Source organism: Eulemur rufifrons, chromosome 1 (genome assembly GCF_041146395.1).
Source record: "Eulemur rufifrons isolate Redbay chromosome 1, OSU_ERuf_1, whole genome shotgun sequence".
NCBI lineage: Eukaryota > Metazoa > Chordata > Mammalia > Primates > Lemuridae > Eulemur > Eulemur rufifrons.
Window position 1 is genome coordinate 25,957,691 of NC_090983.1, and position 21,763 is coordinate 25,979,453.

The 21,763-nt window shown below is 39.5% G+C and overlaps 1 protein-coding gene across 3 annotated transcripts in view; it reads right to left on the reverse strand.

The window, feature by feature from the left end:
- Positions 1–318: 318 nt before the first annotated feature.
- Positions 319–21,763, reverse strand: part of CCNYL1 (cyclin Y like 1) — a 34,380-nt gene continuing 12,935 nt past the window's right edge. For 2 of the 3 annotated variants that reach the window (XM_069483351.1, XM_069483267.1), the window contains 7 exons: positions 16,015–16,115; positions 13,321–13,356; positions 11,734–11,785; positions 10,308–10,427; positions 6,520–6,686; positions 3,084–3,246; positions 319–1,990 (listed from right to left, as the gene is read on the reverse strand). In XM_069483351.1, coding sequence (XP_069339452.1) covers positions 1,874–1,990; positions 3,084–3,246; positions 6,520–6,686; positions 10,308–10,427; positions 11,734–11,785; positions 13,321–13,356; positions 16,015–16,115 — 756 coding nt within the window. In that variant the 3' untranslated portion in view covers positions 319–1,873. The remainder of the gene's footprint in view (positions 1,991–3,083; positions 3,247–6,519; positions 6,687–10,307; positions 10,428–11,733; positions 11,786–13,320; positions 13,357–16,014; positions 16,116–21,763) is intronic. The other variant, XM_069483437.1, reaches the window with a different exon arrangement.

Here is a 21,763-nt window from a genome sequence, read left to right on the forward strand (position 1 = left end):
CTACTATTAGGGTCCAATTCCTTTATATTTATTAAATATAAATTAACACTTCTCTTCATAATCTTCCTTTACCAAATCTAGAAAAAGAAATTTAGATGATCAAAACAGGCAGTGCACAGCCCTACAAGGAACTACTTTAAAAAGAGAGAAGGGTGCTTCTAATGGAGATACAAGGTAATCCAAAAGTCTTAGTATAATTTTAAGCTTTGATACTTGTGGAAATAGAAATTTATTTTTATTTCTTTTAAAGTTAGTTTTGAAAACAAAGTATCAAAAACAAAGTATCAAAAAAATGTTTTAAGTAGCTGGGGCTACAGGTACAAACTACCTCACCTGGCTTAGTTTTGCAAATTTTGAATATTAAGCTTTTAAGTTTTTGTTTCAATGTCTGCCATCTTTAAGAGGGACTAAAGGCCGGGCACGGTGACTCATGCCTGTAATCCTAGCACTCTGGGAGGCTGAGTTGGGACGATAGCTCGAGCTCAGGAGTTTGAGACCAGCCTGAGCAAGAACAAGATCCTGTCTCTACTAAAAATAAAAAATTACCCAGGTGTCATGGTGTGTGCCTGTAGTCCCAGCTACTCGGGAGGCTAAGACAGGAGGATTGCTTGAGCCCAGGAGTTTGAGGTTGCAGTGAGCTATGATGATGCCACTGTACTCTACCCAGGGGCAACAGAGTGGGACTGTCTCAAATTAAAAAATAGTGAAACAAAAAATTAAAAGGTTAATATTCAGGAATCAGGCACCTACAGGCACACACCTGTAGTCCCAGCCACTTGCCAGGCTGTGGCAGGAGGACTGCTTGAGGTCAGGAGTTTGAGGCTGCAGTATACTATGATTGTACCTGTGAACAGCCACTGCACTCCAACCTAGGTAACATAGCAAGAGACCGTCTCTTAAAAAGAGAAAGAAAGAAAAAAAATGTAATTAAACTTTCAAATGATGTTTTGTATAGGTTTATAGCATTTATACTTCTGCTGCAGGGCCAAGAGGGCCCAAGCACACCATATTAAAGCACAACACTGCCCTGAAGCTTCCAGGACACCTTGTATTTCACTATTTTTTCCATTATCGCTGGACCACCATGTTGGTTGGCATTATGAAAATATCTTTTAACGCATTTAACAAATATGGGGAAAATTATCAGAAAATGAGAAGCACCATTATAGTTTACAAGAAATGGCAATGTGGACCCCATAGAAGTAGATGATCAATAACTGATCAATAACTGATACCAGTATATGTCATGAGTTCTTTAAAAAAAAAAAACCTGATACTTTGTTTATGACCCCAAACATGCTAAAATGCTAGTAAATAGTGCTTGCAAAGAAAATGAACAACAAATGTTATCCAGCAGCTTTTTGGTTTAAAATGATTGCCAATGACTAGCAGCTTCAGTGGTTTTATGAGTTGTTAAGAGTCCCATGTTTTAATGGTAATACTGCATTGATTTTAAAGGTATATGCAGCAATTTGGGGGGGAAATATGAAAAACAAAAGTTATATGAAATAGGCAAAACATGAAAGTATATGGTTAGTGTCTTTAAAGTCTAAAAATTTAAACTATTTAAAAAACCTCACATAGTTCACAGCTATTGGCCTACACAGAAGCAAGTAATCTGTGTGGTTTGGGAGCTTTTGCTTTGGAGTGGTTTTTGTGTTTACATTAAAAAGGACAGAAGAGTGTGTTCTTGACATTGACAAGGTCCCATTCTTTCCTATGGAGTGTAATCCTCGTTGTCCAGGAGTCTCTTGAATTTGAGATCTTTCTTTTTGGTGAAAATACTAACTTTGCTGGTTTTTGAGCAGGAGAGGCGGTATTTTTCCAGTCTCTGTAGGTAAGGGGTTCATGTTCTAACCCCTCACTTCTCCCTTTAAGAGAGGATGGCATTAGAGCGCCGAATACCAGTGAAATGATCAGCACTGAAAGACCTTCTGATGGCAGCTCTACACAAGTCCTTGTATTTATCTTCGCACAATCGGGAAATGGCCTAGGAAATGCAATCAAATAGAAAAGAGGCACAATTTTTAAAAAGGGCTCCGTTCCAAACTTTAGAAAAGCACCAGTGATGACAAGCCACCCATGCACACTCCTTTAGTTTACAGTGACAGCTACTGTGGCTGGGCTTTGCACTGCCAGCTTCTAGGGGTGCCACTCCCTGCCAATTCACTAAGGTAGTATCCTTTAAGGGCTATGATTAGATTGCCAGGGAAAAGTGGGACTTTAAAAGTGGGGCTCCCAAAATGTCAAAGGTGTTATGACAGGCAGTATCTGTTACCTGTGCACTTATTCCTTAAATCAGTTTATTCAGCTATTCAAATTCTACCCAATCTTTACTAGTTATTACGTACTCAAAGCAAATTTCAATGAGGCCAAGTGTGTGTGCCGGAGTACAGGAGAGGTCTAATGAGTGAAGTACCAAAAGGTGCTACTTCACTTGCACATTATGGTAGAGAAACATATTTTTAAAGAACCAACTTTAAATGTGTCAATTTTAGTTGTGAATAGAAATTGCTGTATACTCACCAAGAGTCATAAGCCATAAATATTACTTTGCCCCATGTACTTCCCACATCCACTACTTGAAACACTCAAACCTTATACAATCTAAGTATAGGTCTGGTCTCTTGGCTTAGCCACTAATGCTCTATCTAATAAATTCATGGGACCACATGGTGACACAGAGTAGACACTGACATGAACTTGCAAACTGAGTAAATAAAAGATAGTCAAGAGTGGTCAGTGAATTGTGTATGTAGATATATTCAGGAATATAATTTCAAGAAATTGTTCATGTATGGTTATGTGAAGATAGAAGTTGAAAAGGAAAACCATTAAATTTGATTAGAAATATTCTAAATTACGATCACAGAAGAGATAATATAATTTTTAAAATAATATGGATCCTTGTATAAACCATAAAAGACACAGGAAATAGGATGCCAAAGGGTTAAGAAGCTCTTCAGTGTGTTAATTAATTTTAAAGCTTTCCATTTTCCTAATCACTACTTAATATGATTTAGTCACAGACGCTGGCTTTAGTGGCTGACAGAAAACCCCACTAAGTGATTTCCCAGCCTTACCTCTAGGTTCTGTGCTCTTTCTTTGCTAAGAGGAGAATACAGGAAATTCATGTTGTTGTCATCTGCTAAGGAGCGGAGGTCAAAGTAGTATTTGGCATAAACACTGGCAGGAACATTAATATTAAACTGAAGGAGCTCCAAAAAATGCCTTTCCATTTCATTCCTGGGGGAGGAGGAACAAAACAAAACCACCACAGGACAATTTTAGTCAACTGAGCTATCTTCAAAAATATCATTCTGAGCTACTAGGATGGCTCTAAATTCTGTTTTGAAACAAGGGCTACCCAGTTGGATTAGTACACTAATGTTCAAACAAGGTACAGCTATTTGTGGTCCCTTCTGCATCCCAGCACTCTGAGTCTGGGATGAGGGGGAAAGGTTATGGCCCTCTTATGCACTCGTGCTGCTGACTCGGGGCTCATTCTTCAGAGTTCCATTAGTGCAGCTGTGCGATTCATACTCCACGCTCGCTCACAAGGCCCCACTATAGTGATCAGATGAAAGGAATGATGTATGCTGTTTATTAGCTCTGAAGAACTTGCAGACATTTTCACCAGGCTGATAACAGGAAGGGGCTTATTGAAGTAGAGAAGCGCCAACAAAAGGAGTGGGCACATCACCACGGCAACAAATGGATCTATCGAGAGCCACCGCTATTATCTCTCAGGGGGGGAAACTCTTGAGGCAACAAGGATTCATCTCAAATAAATAAGCTACATTTGATGTGAAAAGGGAATCCCTTCCCCCTGCCCCAGTACATGAGGTTATGTCAAAGGGCATAATGCAAGTTTCTGCTCACCTTAATATTACCAAGGTGGGAAACTATTATAACAGGGCGGAGATACTCTTTAAACTTTGGAAGGCAGAAAGATCAAAGATAGATGTCTTGGCTAGACTAAGCCCACTTTACAATATGACCTTTGGCAGGGCACTGGACTTAAAAACTCTGTGTTCCATCAGAGTTGGAAATGGAGCCCAGAGATGCTGAGCATCCACTGCCCCTGGCCAGAACAGAATGGGGGTCGGGGGGCAGTGGCGAGCAGTCCTCTGCTATAGGAACACACACTGCCCTCACCAAATATTTAGGTAAGTAGAAGTTAAAATAAAACTAGAGTTAAGTCTTGTCTTACCACTTTCACAATAATCCCTGTAAAGAGTTAATTGGATAAAAATGATAAATACCTGAATAATATATTTGGTTTCTTAAAGTTTTAATATTTTATCCACTGCCTAAGTCAACAAATGCTTGATATTTTCCTGTATGGAAAGCAGTTAGAATATGACCAGAGATGTGGTTTTCTCATTTGTTGAACTTAATACCCCGCTGAACCTACTTCTAAAATTAATTTCCTGTTCATATGGCCATAAGTCTATACAAATGTAAATCAGATAATGTTTTGATAACCGGCTAATCAGGACTTAATTTGCTACAGGAATAAATGTATTTCACGATCCCTTTTATATTTTTTCCACTAATACATTTTAACTGCAGAAATACAGTACTTCATAGGATTAACATGTCTATTAACAGAGGTTTAATCACTGAAGAAAAGCATTATGCCTAAAGAATATGCATCTTCTGGGTTTTTTGTTGTTTAAATGGCTACATGGCTGAATAGCATACTCTGTACAGACACAGCAAATTTTCTGAATAGCAGCTGCTCAGCTCAACTTATTCTTTTGAAGGGAAAGATATTCTAATAAGACATGTAGATGCTGGAAAGTTTTAAGAAAAATCTGATAGACATCAATTTTTAAATTTTTCAATTTAAACTCAATGAGACTACTGCAAATAGTCAACAGCAGGGAGATGAGACAAATGTATATTAAACACTGTTGTAATGTGTTTTCATTTCCACAGATCATAAACAAAAGCAGCCCATTGAGAGCATAGATCCCGGTACTTCTACGATCACACACAAACAGCACTGTTTAGAACTGGCCTTCGTGGAGCTGGCCCTGCCACCACTGCTCCTGGAGCTCACATCTGTGGGAACCTGCGTATTTCCCTGCGTGTTCTCTGATCTTGTAACTACAAGCAGAGCCCTCAGCAAGCTTAGCTGCAGGTTTTAAGAAAGTTTCAGCTGTCACAACGACAGGGCTAAGTGTTGATAATTACAAATTTCGCTTCCTTCGGGGATGAGTCTGCAGACTGAAGTCAGTAGCAACCAAAGTCACTTCAGCATCTGCAACTTCCCAAAGCACTTCCATTTGTTTCAAGTTCATTTGCTGTTACACCCTTGCTAACGTGGGTGCCAGCAATAGTACCACAACCATTCAGTTTACACTATTAGCAAAGTGGTCATTCTCGCCAAAAGCCACTTCAACAGCTACCAGTAATCACTGGTCCCTTGTTAGTCACAAGTATCCTCACTTCAGTTGTAAATACACAGCTTGGTCACTCTAAATGACAGTCTTATCTGGAGCAATGGGCAGAGGTAACAAAAACAAACTCTTGCCACTGCCTGTCATGATTGTGCTCTTCCTGTGCTGCTCAACATTATCAAGAGGTGCTCCTTCCTACTTTCCTAAATGCCACCCACAAAGACATTTTCACTGTCAAGCAGGCACTTGGGGAGTCTTTCCCTGGCTCATCCTTCCCTTCACAGCAATCAGGGAGACTGGACCAGAAGAAAGTCCTTGTGAAGTTGGTGTTTCGCTGTCACGTTAGTGCTATCTGTGCGGAGCCCTGTGACTCAGCAGGTGCACTCTCGGTAACTCAAGGCCCCCAAGTGCTGCTGTGCTTGTCTGAGTGCCCAGGAGCCGGGAGCAGAGCGTGGTGAACACTGGCTGCTGCCTCAGCAATGCGGTTCACATGGCCTGGGGGGATCCCGGAGCTTCCCTACTCACCAGGCTACTTCTAAACACAGGCAAGTTTCTAATAGGGAGGGGCAGGAACATGGGGATATGTGGACATTTAATTTTTTATCTCATGGTTTCTGTACAAACAGATCTTCAGCTAAAAGGGAAAGAAAGACCAGCAAAAGCAAACATACGAGGTGTGACTCAGGCTGAAGCTATAAACTTCTCACTAGTCCAGAGGCCCTAAGACCTCAACAGTGGCCAAACAATCGTTTCAAAGGCCAGAGGTGTGCCCCTTAAAAAGGGACAGCTTGTAAAAAGCCATAAAGATACTTACTGTACTTTGTTGTTCTGGAGTAAGCTTGCAATATGTGAGCCAAAAACCATCAGAAAAATACTTTTCAATTTATCAAGCACATTATTACAACAATAACACATCCAGACCTACCAATTAATGATGGAAAATAGGAACTGCTATACTAAGGCTGGATGGAAAGAAGCATGTAGTTTTATGCCTATTTCCATTCTCTGCATGATGGAACAGTTATAAATACTTCTTAAGGTGTTAACTTTATGGGAGCAGATGAGGTACTGGAAAATGGTTAGAAAGTTCACCAAAACCTTACAAACTCACATGTCCTCAACTGTAATGTCCTTGAGGATCTGGCAGTAGTCCACATTCCATACAGCCTGATCGTCCCAAACCTTGGAGGCAAGAAGAATCGCTCCCAAAACAATTCTTTTCCAGTTAGTGGGACAAATGTCGATCTCAGCATAAGTTAAAAGCCTTTCTAAGTAAACCTGCAAAAGTAGAGCACTGGTCTTTGATTTTAGTTCAGTTTAAGTGCTGTGATAAGAACTGTTATGAATGACAGATTTTTTCTGTTTTTGACCAGAAAGTAAGTGCCTTTTATTCTTATGTTTTGCAGAGACTCTGCTCAGTCAACCAAAGCCAGGGGCCAGATCACAGTTGTTGATCAGATACCTCTGCTGCCTACTCTGCCCATGCAAATGTCCAGCCCAATTTTGGTCACAGGAATGACTGGACATCTCAGCAAAGGGCACCATGAAGAGAGGCACTGTTATCACCTCCCCACTCATAACAGGCAGCATAGATAGGCCTGGTGTAGATTAAAGTTGTTCAATAAATACCTGAGTGCCAGCCAGGTGCAATGGATCATACCTAGCTGGTAGTCAGAGAGTTAATTTTACAGGTATGTCATGCTTGAATATGTAAAATCCAAGTAATACTGAGCACATTTTTATCTTCTTTTCACAGTAACTAACCCTTCTGTGGCACGAGCTGGGGGAAGTGCTGGTCAAGAGAGCCTCCCAGTGGCCGCTGTGCAGAGCAGCACAACAAACGCAGGCCTCTGGGGCTGTGGAACATTCCCTGTATTTCGTGCCTTTTTAACGTGCCCATGTGTACAAAAGGATGGTCCTTCTCATAGCCCCTGTGTTTCACATCTCCATTATCACTTCATGAAAATTCATTTTCGACTCTTATATAACCTGAAACTTAGTCAATTATGTTGTTTTTAAGGCCATAAAAGCTGCCAGTTTCTGTATCCCTGGGACTTCTCTAAACCTGCCACACAGTTTGTGAAACAATCTCATGAATTATTGTACATGTATCAACATCTATCCTACAAAGAATTGGGCAAAGTTACCAGGTGAGTAAAGATTATACAGGTAAGTTGTGATGTGTCGTTACCCCAAAGGGTGCTCTGCAGAAGAGTATGTATATATGCTATTTAAAAATGAAATTTTTTCCCATTTGTCTTGATACAAAGAGTTTAAACGGTTTAGCTGGCTGAAGGTTACCAGACTGACAGCTCACATCTGGCACTGTTCTCCACACTCAACTGTGTTTTCAAAAACAACTGGCTACTGAACATCACGTGTTCTTAGTGAGACTCTGCTCCTGTTCCCCCAAACTCTGCACTCTCAAGCATCCTAGGGACTAATGTCCCTCACAGGGTTCCACTCTCCATAGGAGCTATTAGAGAGCAGGGAAATCACACTGGCAATCCAACTTCCTGTCACCTTTGCTGGCAAGTTTGTCCCGTGCTGACACCCACTGACACCACTTGCCCTCCAGTGTCAGTGCAAGAGTTTTTTCCCCCACTAAAGCCAACTCTTCAGTCAGCTGATGCCATCCCACTTCTGCAGAACACTGTTCCCACAATTACCTCTTTCTGAAGACTTTCTCCCTCTCTGTGAGAGATTTCCCCCAAGATGAATGTGTCTCCTGTTCCCACGCCACTCCTCACAACTCCGAAGACCTTCCGCTCGTTTGCTCACATCATGCCCTGGCGCCAGCTTCTCATCTCCCATCTCTCCTTAACCCACCCCATTTGCCCACTGCTGCTGGCACTCTCCTGAGACTCCTCTCGGCAAGGCCCCCACCCCCACCCCCGTGCCTTCACGCTTGCAAACCAGAGCGCTTCATCCCGACATGCCACTCCCCAAGTCTGCCCTAACAATGGAAATGGCATGGCCACTCACCTAGGTGCTGGGACCAAATACCTGCATGAGTTACCCTGCTCCAACCTGTGAGCAAGTCCTTCACTGGGAGTCTGCCCGCTTTTGATCCTGAGCCACCATTTGTCACTGCTCAGTTTTATCACTGTAGCTGTTTCCTAACCCTCTTCTCTGCCTCCACTCTGACTCCCAAATATGGTCTGCCCTCCCCAAGGCAGTCAGCATAACTTCTTAAATTAAGAGCACTTCACTCCCCTGCTCAAGAGCTACCAAAAGTTACCCATGAAACCAGAATAAAAACTTAGCTTCTGCCTGTGGCCTGCAAGCCACAAGGCCCTGTGAGCTATGTGGTCACTCCTCAGTCTGACCACACCAGCTGTCTTGCTGTTTGTTCCTTGTACACACACAAAACACGCTCCTGTCTCAAGGTCTTGGCACTCGTCCCACTGCCTGTAATGCCGGAGCCTCCTTACCTTCCTTCCCTTCGGTCAGGTCACCGTTCAAATGTTGCCTCTCTAGAGAGGTTCTTCCTGATCATTCTACCTAAAATAGTAAGCCCCTCCAATCACTGTATCCCTTTACCTTGCTTTATCTGCTCGGTATTTCCCACCACCTGAAATATTTGTGTACCTGAAAAAAATGCTTAATGTCTTCCTCACTAGAACATAAGCTCGTAAAGGCAAGGACTTTGTTCAACCTGTCCTCTCCTCCACACCCCCACTTAGCAACTTCTTGGCAGCCTTAGCACTGTGACCACAACCTCTCTTATCTTGCCTTGGTTTTCCTCCTCTTTCCACCCTAGCCACTCCTCTGAGAACTTGTCCCTTAAATGCCAGTAGTCCTTACAGATCTATATTCTGTCCACTTCCATTCTACACACTTTCTTTGCATGTGAACAGCTATTCTTACTCTTCATTCCTCACTTCTAGCCCAGACTCGTGCTCTAGTCCCATATACCCGAAAGACTAGACAGTGCCACTCTGCTGTCTCACTGGCACATCAAGCTTCACCTGTCTACAATGACCTTCTGCTCTTCTAATCCAGCTTTCTCTCCTGCATCACCTCTCTCTCCACATATGGAAGTACCACCCTTGCTTCTCTCCAGCATGTGCTAAGCATTCCCAATGGTTTACAGCTCCATGAAAAGGCCTGTGTCTTATCCAGTGCCCACTGGGGGTTTCTATTCAAGTGCACAGCAGAAGTCTCCTCTCCTTAACTCCAACAGATGCTAAAGGAGTAGGTACTGACCTAAGTATTCTTTCCCTACAGGCCATGCATTTGACTTTACTCTAGGTTAGCTATGGGGAGGAATAAAACAATCCCATCAACTTGAATAGGATTATTATTCAAAATGATGAAGTCTTACCACAGGAATTCTGCATGGATGACGCAAAGGTCAGGACACAGCTATAGCTTAGCAGGCTAACTAGCAAAGCCTTTGTCCAAGTCCTACTGGTACCATATTCCTAGGCAACTTCCTGAGCAAGCACAAGAGGTCAGCAGGGATGGATTAATACCCATCATCCAAAGAACAAAGAATTTAGGGCAGTAGTTCTCAATCACAACACACATCAGAATAGCCTGGGGAATATAGCCTGGGACTCGGCTTAGAATTACACTGCACTCAGTCTCTGCCTGTGGACCAGACAGTTTTGTTACTGCTCCCTGTCTCATCCCCCTAGCATGCCGTGCGTGCGTGCGTGTGTGTGTCTGTCCGCATGTGGACAATGCCGTGGGTGTTGGGGAAGAATCCAGAAATCTCTCCTGCTGCCTTTTATAGCAATTGTTTTGTGATGAGAAAAGCAATGGTAACATTTTAAGCAATGAGGATTATTAAATTCAAATGCATGTATTTACTTTCCTTACGTTTCTCTTAAAGTTCTGATAATTTCATTCATTTGATTTCTAAATATGCTTTATAAATAAGATTTATCTTACCAAAGTTACTATTGCACATTCAGCTGTTAGCTGTGCGGCACTGAAAAGAGTACGGACAAATCTGTAAATAAATTTGTGTTCAGGATCATGCTTAAAGTACTCTTCTGGAACCTTTTCTCGCTGAAAGAAGAAAAGATGCAACATAAGTATCCACTGAAGAAAAGTTTTTAAGTACTCTTAAGACAGCAGTTTTCACATTTGTGCCCATGTGTCTCTTAAAATAGTTTTATTTGGGTGACACATCTTTTAGTCTTTTAAATATAAACACTAGGATCTTAAAGTACTATAATGATTCAATACTCATCACCATTCATTAGAAATTGGCACTGGGGGCCGGGCGTGGTGGCTTACGCCTGTAATCCTAGCACTCTGGGAGGCCAAGGTGGGAGGATCGCTCGAGGTCAGTTCAAGACCAGCCTGAGCAAGAGCGAGACCCCCGTCCCTACTAAAAATAGAAAGAAATTAGCTGGACAACTAAAAATATATAGAAAAAATTAGCCGGGCATGGTGGTGCATGCCTGTAGTCCCAGCTACTCGGGAGGCTGAAGCAGAAGAATTGCTTGAGTCCAGGAGTGTGAGGTTGCTGTGAGGTAGGCTGACACCACAGCACTCTAGCCCAGGCAACAGAGTGAGACTCTGTCTCAAAAAAAAAAAAAAAAAAAAAAAAGAAAGAAAAGAAATTGGCACTGGGTACGCCCAAATGCTCAGAGAATCTTTATTTTCCTTTTCACTTACCCCTAATAGACTCTAACAAAATGTAAACTATTTTTATGCTCAAAAGTCTTCTTGATTATGTCATACTTCTCTGCAATAAACTTTGAAAAAACAAGGTTTAGTTTCCTGTAACCATAAGGCTCTAAGCCTGCACTGTCCAATACAATGGTCACTAGACACATGTGTCTAGTGAACACTCAAAAGTAGCTACTACGTGCCTGAGGAAGTGAATGTTTACATTTTTTGCCATTTTAATTAATAAATTGTTTTCTAATTTTCTTCACAGAGATCATGCATATGTCAGAATTATTGATAAATATTTATACAGGGTGTCCCAAATGTCTCCATATAAAGGAAAAATTCTGTAATGAATATTTTGTAAATGAAGGTACATTTAGCTAAAATTTCCCATTTTCCCTATGTATGGTGGTGACCTTTGGGACACCCTGTATTATTCAATGCTATTGAAAATTACGTTTTCAAAAGACATATTTTCTGTTATTTGTATAGTATATTTACTCACCTTAGCTCACTAATTAACAAGACTGCAAATCAGTTCTTAGCATATCCTTATTACAATACCCCTTTTATAAGATGATTATATGTAACATGAGGTGGCAAAGAAGACTAAAGGAAGATGATTTTGACTTCAGCATGAAATAAACACAACTCCATGAGAGAAAAATACAACCTCAAAAAAAGCAACACTTACTGTGAGTGGATGTGACCTCTCATCAAAAATATCCAGTGATCTATTTGCATCTCTATAAAATAAGAATGTGCATTTAAAAAATTAATTCAGGAATTGTCAATTATCTTAATAAAATATCTGCTGGGAGTGGGGGAACAGGGAGTAGAGGGAGATTCCTAACCTTCAAACAAGGCAAAAGTTTTTCAAATTCTCCTCCTCGGTTCTGGCCTTCAGAGGGTTCCTGACCTCTTTTTACTCAGCATATCAAGTCCTGTACTCTGAAGTCTTCTACAATGACCAGCCAGAATTGCCCTTCTCTGACCACACATTGGAATACCAAGAACATTTTACAAAGCAGTAGTGTTGAGCAATAAAGTCTTTAGAACTTTAACGAATGTGAATATGAGATTCAGATTTCCCAGGTTTTTCCCTCGCTTTAGTTCTCTATATTCTTATGTATTTCTTGTTTCTTTAAGCAGTTTGAGTTAAACTTTTAGTTGCCTTTTTATTTTAAAAAAGACCAGTCTGTGATGAACTCTCAAGTGGCAAGTTCACATAAAGCAATTTTCTTTAGTATGGTTGTGTTAAGGAAAAGCACTTAATTTAACTGTGAACCAAATAATCCACTTTTTTTCATGGACCATCATCTTTATTTGAAAGTACAACTGACTATCATTCTCAAAAATGAACGAAGTGAGCCAGTCACTTCGAGGAAAATAACAAGTATTTGTTGCCAATGATAAAATTCAAGCTTTAAGTTAAAAAGTAGGACTTTGGAAAACTTATACCTTCTACCGTGAGCCTGACTACTTCTCAATACTTACAGACTTTTTTCTTTTAATAAGATTGATCAGTGGTGATACTAACAAACGCACTTGTGGAGTTTTGGTGTAGTATTAAAGAATATCTACAATTATCTAAAAGCTTTAAAAATACACCTTTTCCCAACTAGATATTTGCATAGGGCTAGGTTGTCGTCTTACTGCTTCTTCAAAACAAATTGCAAAGACAGAGATGAGAATCCAGCTGTCTCCTATTAAGCCAGACATTAGAGATTTGCAAAAATTTAAATAAATGACACACTTTTTACTCAACGTTTGTTGCAGAAAAAAGTTATTTTTTTTGTGAAAAAAAAAATATTATTTATGTTAACAGTATGGTTCTCAGTCAGGGGTGAGTCTGTCCTCTAGGAGATACTTTCTGTAGTCACAACCTGGGGTGGGTGCTGCTACTGGCCTCTAGTGGTTAGAGGCCATCGATGCTGCTAAACATCCTACAATGCACAGGACAGATCCCACAACAAAGAATTATCTTGCTCAAAATATCAAGAGTGCCAAGGATGAGAAACCTAAAAATATTTATTTTTTTAATTCTCAGTTTTAATTTATAATACAGTAAATACCAATATAATCAACATGAACAAATACTCTCTGGGATCCTCAATAATTTAGGAGTTAAAAGAGTCTTAAGTACCAAAAAAAACAAAAATGATTTGCTTCAATACTATAATAAGCACTCTACAACTTATGTCTATAGTTATGATCTAATACTTTTATATCATGCAAAGTAATTAGCTGAAATAACAAGATAGGTTTTAAAAGAGCTCACCTGTTCTTTATGTGGTAATATATTGCTAAGGTCACACTGTGGAAAGAAAAAAAAAAATATTTTTAACAACTGATTTTATCATTTGTTAGGTCTGAAGACATTTTTAAAAGGGGGTAGGTGGGAGCCTTCCCAGGGGCCCTGAAATCCTCCAGTTCTGAGCAGTACCACGTGGGCACTTTCCCCTTGTTTTAATTCTTTGGCTTTTAGCAAAAATAGGACAACCAAAATGCTATGCAATATGCTGTTAGAAGACAGGTTTTTGTTGATTATTATATTATTTGCTCTTTTACCCACAGAACTTTTCATCTTGTGCAAGTTATATCTATTTGTGCACATGCTTAAATTTCAGTCATACAGTAATTTTGTTTTAAGTTGTTAGGCTCTGCATTTCATTTAGTTCACTATCCCCTATCCTCCTCCTTTTCATTATTTTCCTAAAAGTAAATAATGAAAGTGCTTTATACCAAATAAAATCACTTAAAATCACTTTTGCATAATTAGAAAATTTATTAGTAAATATAAGTGTACACAAAATCAATGACAGGTGTAGTTATCTTGAAATAAGCAGGGCTAACAAAGCAGCATAATACTACACAGTATATTAATAGCAGCTACTTCCCAATTAGTTTAAATGAGAGATTAATGAACAGATATACCTCAGACACACTGTTAATATAATCCTAAATTATCCCCAGATGTTGTACATTAGGAAACAAGGGTCTCTTAGATGAGTTATATGTTTCCATTTGCCCTCAGTGTCTAAAACGAGGCTCAAAATAATTGAGGGAAAGCAAATCTGAATTTTAAAAGGTCTGTATGTTAGCACTTTTTAAAAAGCCTATAACATTATTGGCATCAAAGATGGATACTTCTATAGTGCTTCAAACAGTTTTGTCTCCAAATTGATTTCAAAATCAAAGAATTTGAAGTTATAAGCTGGAAAGGACCACCGAAACTTACATGATATTTAACCCAACAACCCATTTTACAGGTAAGGGAATCAAGGCTTCAAACTGACCTGCCCAAGGTCCCACCAATAGAAGCAGTTCATTCTCCTGCACTCAAGTAGTTTCCAAACTCTGCTGCACATTAGAATCACCTAAGGAACTTTAAACACTGCCAGACTTCCAACTTGAGACATTCTGGTTTAATTGGCATTGGGTATGACTTAGGCATCTGGACTGTTTTTAAAGTTACCAGGTGATTTCAATGTATAGCAAAGTTTGGGAATGACTGAGTTAGGATTAATATCAGAATCACCTGGGATGCTTTTGTCCATGTAATTATGCCTCACATCCTTCTCCATTTTCCTAAAGGGCTGTGAATGCTTGGAGATGAAGGGAAGGTGGAGGAGGGGAGATGCGTGTGTTTGCAGACCTATATTTTGTAAAAAGTTGCATAAGTGATTCTAACATGGCTCACTCACCCCACTGGGAACATGCACTATTACCCCATGATAAACATTTCTCAAAATCTTTCCTAAAAGCCAATTTGCCCTATTAATTTGCTCAATAAACCTGTATTTCACCGATAGTATACATATGATCATTTCTAAAACTTAATGAGAGCAAATTAAAACTTACTGTTCTTCCAAAAGCAGACTTCTGAAAATCAGACTAAGGTGAGTCGGGGGACGAGAAGCATGTAGTCTACTTTTTTTAAGTAAGATTAATCTTTAAAACTACTTTGTATTATTATGTGGAAACATCAGAATCTTTCGAATTCAGAAGCTAGGTACTCTAGCTAAAGTAGAATTGTTTTTTAATTCATGAATTTAGGGCCTTGGCTGAATACAAACATTTAGTGATTACTTAATAGGTGCCAAAGACAGAATTGGGGTCCAGTTTTTGCTGAAACACAATTTGATCTCAACTATTGTTATAAGTGAGATAGGAAAGTGACATTATGTGTAAACTTGCAGTTTTTAAATAAAAGTAGAAGTTACTGACAATTAGCTAAAAAAGCCAGTACATTAGAAACAGTACTAAAGTTTACAAGCAAGTTATGCTTTTAGACTGAAAAAATTAGGGATAAGGACATTAATATACTAAAGAAGCATTTCTCAAACTATGTTCTGAATATCAACACTCACCAAGGAGATGTTAATAATGTTACCTGGACAACCCAGTGGAGCTGGTTTGTTGTTGTTGTTGTTGTTGTTGCTTTTTAAATAAACTTAAAAGGTTCATCTTAGGGTGTTTTGAAAGTGCACCTCCTACTGTGGACTATGAGGTGCTAATGTGCAATGAGCAATATTTAAATGCAGATACACTATGGTGCCAGTAGAGGACAAGCTGATCCTTCTTTCAAGAGTAGTTTCCAAAGTAGTACACATTTTTTTAGGCCTATAACTCATAAAGAACTAATTTTTTCCAGAAGCACCCAACAAAAAGCACCTCTCCTTCTCGTTATGTTCCCCATTGTCTTAACATAAATGCATCAAATAAAGAGCTATACTTTTTCTGGGATTGCTTATTTGCTAACTGGCTTTCCCTTCCACCATGCAGTCTAAGATTAAAGTAGAAATTGAAACGTTATACTTAGGTCCTTGAAATCAATATATAGTTGACACCAATTTCTTAAAATTGATCACTGAAAAGGACAATCAAATGGCTGAAATGACTGAGGATGGCTGGGATGCCTTTAGCATAAGGGAGTCTGTCACTCAGCTCTTGGCAGCCTAGTTGTACTCACCATTTTACTGTGGTTCTAAGATTAGGCTGGCTGACTGTGCTGTCATCTAGAAATATTGTTGAGCATGAGCTATACTTTTTAGTAAGCTGCCCTGGAGATACCTGAAGGGGAAGGGAAATAGAAGAAAATGTCACAGTAAGTTCAACCTATAAAGGTGTGTTTTTTTCCCTTGGTTAAAATGTCAAACGATAAAGCATTAAGATATTTCTTACACTTCATGAACTGCCTGAGTGTGGTATAGTGTGTGGCTCTATGGGAAACCCACTGAAGGCTCCTAATGTCCACAGATGATGTCTGAGGAATGGGTTACAAAATACTGCCCTTGATATGATATCTATAATCAAATCTGGCAAGTATCTATTATGAATTCCCTTTACAAATAATTTTAAAAGTTTAAAGTAAGAGTTCAGTGGTTTTTCTCCTTAAGCAATAAAAAGTAGTTGAGATTTTCTATTCATTTACTATAATAAAATGCAATGCCTTAAATAACATCGGCATGAGAGTATTTTATTGCAGTACATGAAAGCCTAGTATTGAATTTATTAATTTACTAACACTAAATATATTAGTTCAGGAGACAGTATGATGAAACAAATGTTTTAAAGACAGAGGTTCTGTGTGCCAGGGCTACTAGATCACCAAGTGAGGAGGCTGTAGGTCTCTCTGGGCTTGTTTCTTTATGTGGAAGGTAAAAGGAGTATCGCTTTAGGACTCTCTCACAGCCAAAGAACAGATGACAAAAACAACTTTGGGAATTTAACTTTCACTTCATGTTTAAATAAGACTGCCATTATATTACTCAAATGAGAACCTCAAAGAATACTTTCCATTCATTTCAAAACTTCATTAATTTTATTCTATAAATTATTTGGCAAACATCATGCACCGTCCTGTCTCACTCTTGCTGCTCTCTGCCTGGAATGCCTTTTTCTTTGTCCCAGCAACCTTGAGCCCATCTACCTTGCGGGATACCTTTGCCAGCAGCCACGCCATAAAACTCTTCCCTTTTTCTACACTCCTCATCGCTCCATCTAATTCACCACTTGTTACATGATAACAATTAGCTTGCAGGGTGTCGCCCTCATAAAAAAGTAAGCTTCTCCATGGAAGGTGGGACTCTTACACCTCCTACCTCCTGCTGCTCAGCACAGAATTTGGGACAAATTAGGGAGTTCAACAAGTGCTTGACAAATTATTATTTAAAATCAGTTACAATTTGGCAGGTAAATCTTACTACAGACACAAATTAGTGAGAGTTTATCTGCAATGGTATCGGAAAGGTGACAATGAACTTTTTGAGTCCCCTACAGAGTAAACTGTCTTTAAAACACTTTAGAAGTATCCATTTATTTGCAGAGTAAAACAAATACTAAAAGAGCCTAAACCTTGTTAAGACAGTTCTCTTCCTTAAAAATAAGGCCAATAGCCAAATCCCAGTCACTGAATAGTTGAAAGTAACAGCAGCATTCTTTAAAACCACACAAGACCAAAATTTTAATGCTTTAAGAAAAAAAAAACTAATTCAGATGAGCCTTTGTTTCTCCTATTAATATGATAGTTTGCAACATGTTGTCACATTCTCCCATTAGTATCCCCCACAAATACATGAAAGACAGGGCAGGGAGACCATCTTAATTGTTGCTTTTAAAAGTACACAGCATTTAAAACTTGCCAGTAGCCAGTAATCAGAAATAACCACACCATCTAACACCATTTTGTTTCAGATGTTTCTACTGCAAAATCACTTATTCCTTACTAACAATAAGTTCCAGATATTATATTTTTGAAACGTGTTACTATTTGGAGGACCAAATTCTCGTTCAAGAAATATTTTAATTTTATCTAAACTCTTATGTGTTTCTTAAGCTATTCAGTTGAAGTGTACACTTTACATCCAACTTTGTGTTAATGTGTATTCTTTTATAATCTCAAAAAACAAATATAGCATGAAAAGTGAAAATTGACTCATTCAAATACTTTCATTCAAAGTAGAAGGTTATCTTTTAAGGTCACTACTATTAGTGGGTAATATGGCATATACTATACCACAACAACAACAAAAAACCTCTATAGGAGAATAAAAAGAACAGAGAGGAAATGCCCCAAAATACAGACTAGCTGGTAGAGCTGTAGGTGATATTTTCTCTCATTTTCCTCTATTTAAAATTTTCTGTCATGAATGTATATTGGTTTGTCTTTTAAAGTATTAGAACTAAAACATTTAAAAATTTGAATTAGGCCGGGCGCGGTGGCTCAGGCCTGTAATCCTAGCCCTCTGGGAGGCCGAGGCAGGTGGATCGTTTGAGCTCAGGAGTTCGAGACCAGCCTGAGCAAAAGCAAGACCCCGTCTCTACTAAAAAAATAGAAAGAAATTATATGGACAACTAAAAATATATATAGAAAAAATTAACCGGGCATGGTGGCGCATGCCTATAGTCCCAGCTACTCGAAAAGCTGAGGCAGAAGGATTGTTTGAGCCCAGGAGTTTGAGGTTGCTGTGAGCTAGGCTAACGCCACAGCACTCTAGCCTGAGCAACAGAGTGAGACTCTGTCTCAAAAAAAAAAAAAAAAAATTTGAATTAGATGTGGTCTTACAGCCAGTAGGGCTTATTTAGTGAATCAGCAACTTATGGTCTACTGGCTAGATCCAGCCAAAGAAACACTTAACACTCCTATCAGTCCAGGCTTACTCTAAACTCCTGCTTAAAGACAGAGGAATTATTTACTCCAGGAAAATGGCCATTTCTGCTTTTTTTCTTTGCTCCCCCCCTAACCATCAGGCCACTTCCAAATTTCAAGATGACCAGAAAAAGGTAAATGCAAAGATTCTCTGCTAACCAGCTATACAGCAGGAGGCACACCACTCACTTCCATCTATTGAAACCTTTCAGTATTAAGAGCATCCCCAAGTCTCTTAAAACAGAATTAAGCCTCTAAGCAAAGCCATTATTGCTGCAACAGGTAACTTTCTCCTCATCATGCTAGAAAACTTAAACAACTGTCTTTTATGGCTAAAGGCTTACCACTGCCATCTTCACAACCTCAGCAAACTATACTGACAAACATAACAACATAAAATGCAAATACTAAAAAAAAAATCAAACAGCAAAAACACTACTGATAGTTTAGTGTCATAGATACTATTTCATGTAGTCACAAAATAGAGACAAAGAAACATCATTTATCTTCAGTCAGCACAAATGACAGAATATGGAATTTTAAAGTCTTTTTTTTTTTCTTTTTTATTTTGATTACATCTTTTCCTCTCCTGCCTTAAAGTCTTTAACAGGACAGAGAAGGGGGTACTTAGTAGACAAAGTCGAATAGCAAAGACTAGGAAGTAATCATAGCTAGTAGTTTAGTAAGTCACAACCCAAAGCTTACCATCAAAGGTCAAGTACCTGATGTAATCCTGTCCCCACCCACTGACTTCTCCCATTCTGTCTACTGTCTCTTATTTTAACCCATTAAAAAAATAAAACTGAAGTTCACTGTTTTCTCTGCCTTTATTTACAAGTTTTAGATTTTTTTTTAAAAAAAATTAATGACTCTTAGTTAACTTAAAAATATCTAGAATCTGACAGGGTATAGAGTTGGAATAGAATTCTTAAACAAGGGTTTAGTAGAGGCCGGGCACAGTGGCTCACACCTGTAATCCTAGCACTCTGGGAGGCCAAGGCGGGCGGATTGTTTGAGCTCAGGAGTTCAAGACCAGCCTGAGAAGAGTGAGACCCCGTCTCTACTAAAAATAGAAAGAAATTATATGGACAGCTAAAAAATATATATATATATATATATATATATATATATAAATAAAAATTAGCTGGGCATGGTGGCACATGCCTGTAGTCTCAGCTACTCGGGAGGCTGAGGCAGGAGGATCGCTTGAGCCCAGGAGTTTGAGGTTGCTGTGAGCTAGGCTGACACCATGGCACTCTAGCCCGTGCAACAGAGTGAGACTCTGTCTCAAAAAAAAAAAAAAAGGGTTTAGTAGAAAAGTGTAATATGCCTATTATAGGTGTAACTAAAAATTTGTCTGGATTAATATTATTCACCATATTGAATTTAAACTTAGATTTACACTTTTAAATATAGGTTCTAAATTTGGGTTAAACATGGTGGACTGACCACAAACTTATTTCCTCTCCGTCTGAAATCTCATTAGAATTAAAGACATAAAAAATAAACGTTATACACAAACAAGACCAGGGGACAGGACTGACAGTAGAGGATTTTTAATAAATATTAAAAGATGAAAACTAGGCCGGGCGCAGTGGCTCACTCTTGTAATCCTAGCACTCTGGGAGGCCGAGGTGGGAGGATGGCTCGAGGTCAGGAGTTCGAGACCAGCCTGAGCAAGACCGAGACCCCGCCTCTACTAAAAATAGAAAGAAATTATCTGGACAGCTAAAATATATATAGAAAAAAATTAGCCGGGCATGGTGGCGCATGCCTGTAGTCCCAACTACTCGGGAGGCTGAGGTAGTAGGATTGCTTAAGCCCAGGAGTTCGAGGTTGCTGTGAGCTAGGCTGACGCCATGGCACTCACTCTAGCCCGGGAAACAAAGTGAGACTCTGTCAAGAAAAAAAAAAAAAAAAGGATGAAAAGTAGACAAAGGAGCGGTAACTAGCATGGAAGCACAACTTAGGTGGCCAGAGAGAATGACTCAAACAGGACTAGGCAACCAATTTGTCTCACAGAACCCAAGGCAAGCTGAGAACCCACAAGGCACATGGCACTTCAGAAGGAAGGGTAAAACAAAAGCCAACAAAATCTGTTGAAAATCTGTGGCCAGGAGCCCCAAATCCACCTGTCCTCCCATCTTATAAGGAATTTAGATGCGTATTCCCTGGAGCTATTAAACCTGAGGGCTTTCTGGGCTCAGAGATACTAGGGCTGAAACCTGGGAAATGGGAAAAAACTACACTGAAAAGTGGAACTCCATCTTCTCCTTCCTAACTCTGCTTCTGGAAAGTAGCCATGCTTGTACCCCCCAGGTAGAAAATAGGGGAATCTTTCTCTGAAGAAACCGAACTATCCCAGAGAAAAGACCCTCAGCTAATACAATGAAGTCTCCCAAATGAAAAGCCGGCTTGGCCTCCAAATCCTTACAGTGAAAGCCATTAGTTAACAAAGGTCCTGCTCACGCATGGTGCTTCCAATCAGAGAAAGCTAGAGACCACCACACACTTGAGGAAAGCCTCCAACAAGACAGATCAAAACAACTGGAAAAAGGAATTCATAGGAGCAGTAAAAACTCAGCAGCAAATGAAAACTTAAAAAAAAATTCTTGGCCGGGCGCAGTGGCTCACACCTGTAATCCTAGCATTTTGGGAGGCCGAGGTGGGAGGATCGCTTGAGGTCAGGAGTTCGAGACCAGCCTGAGCAAGAGCGAGACCCAGTCTCTACTAAAAATAGAAAAAATTAGCCAGTCAACTAAAAATAGAAATAAAATATTAGCTGGGTGTGGTGGCTTGCACCTGTAGTCCCATCTACTCGGGAGGCTGAGGCAGAAGGATCGCTTGAGCTCAGGAGTTTGAGGTTGCTGTGAGCTAGGTTGATGCCACGGCACTCACTCTAGCCCAGGCAACAAAGAGAGACTCTGTCTCAAAAAAAAAAAAAAATCTTAAAACACTTTCAAAAAGAAAAATTTCAATAGAAGGGTTAGAGCATAAAGTCAAAGAATCTCCAGGAAGTAGAACAAAAAGACAAACTGGAAAGTAGGAGGGGGGGGGAATTAAAGATCAA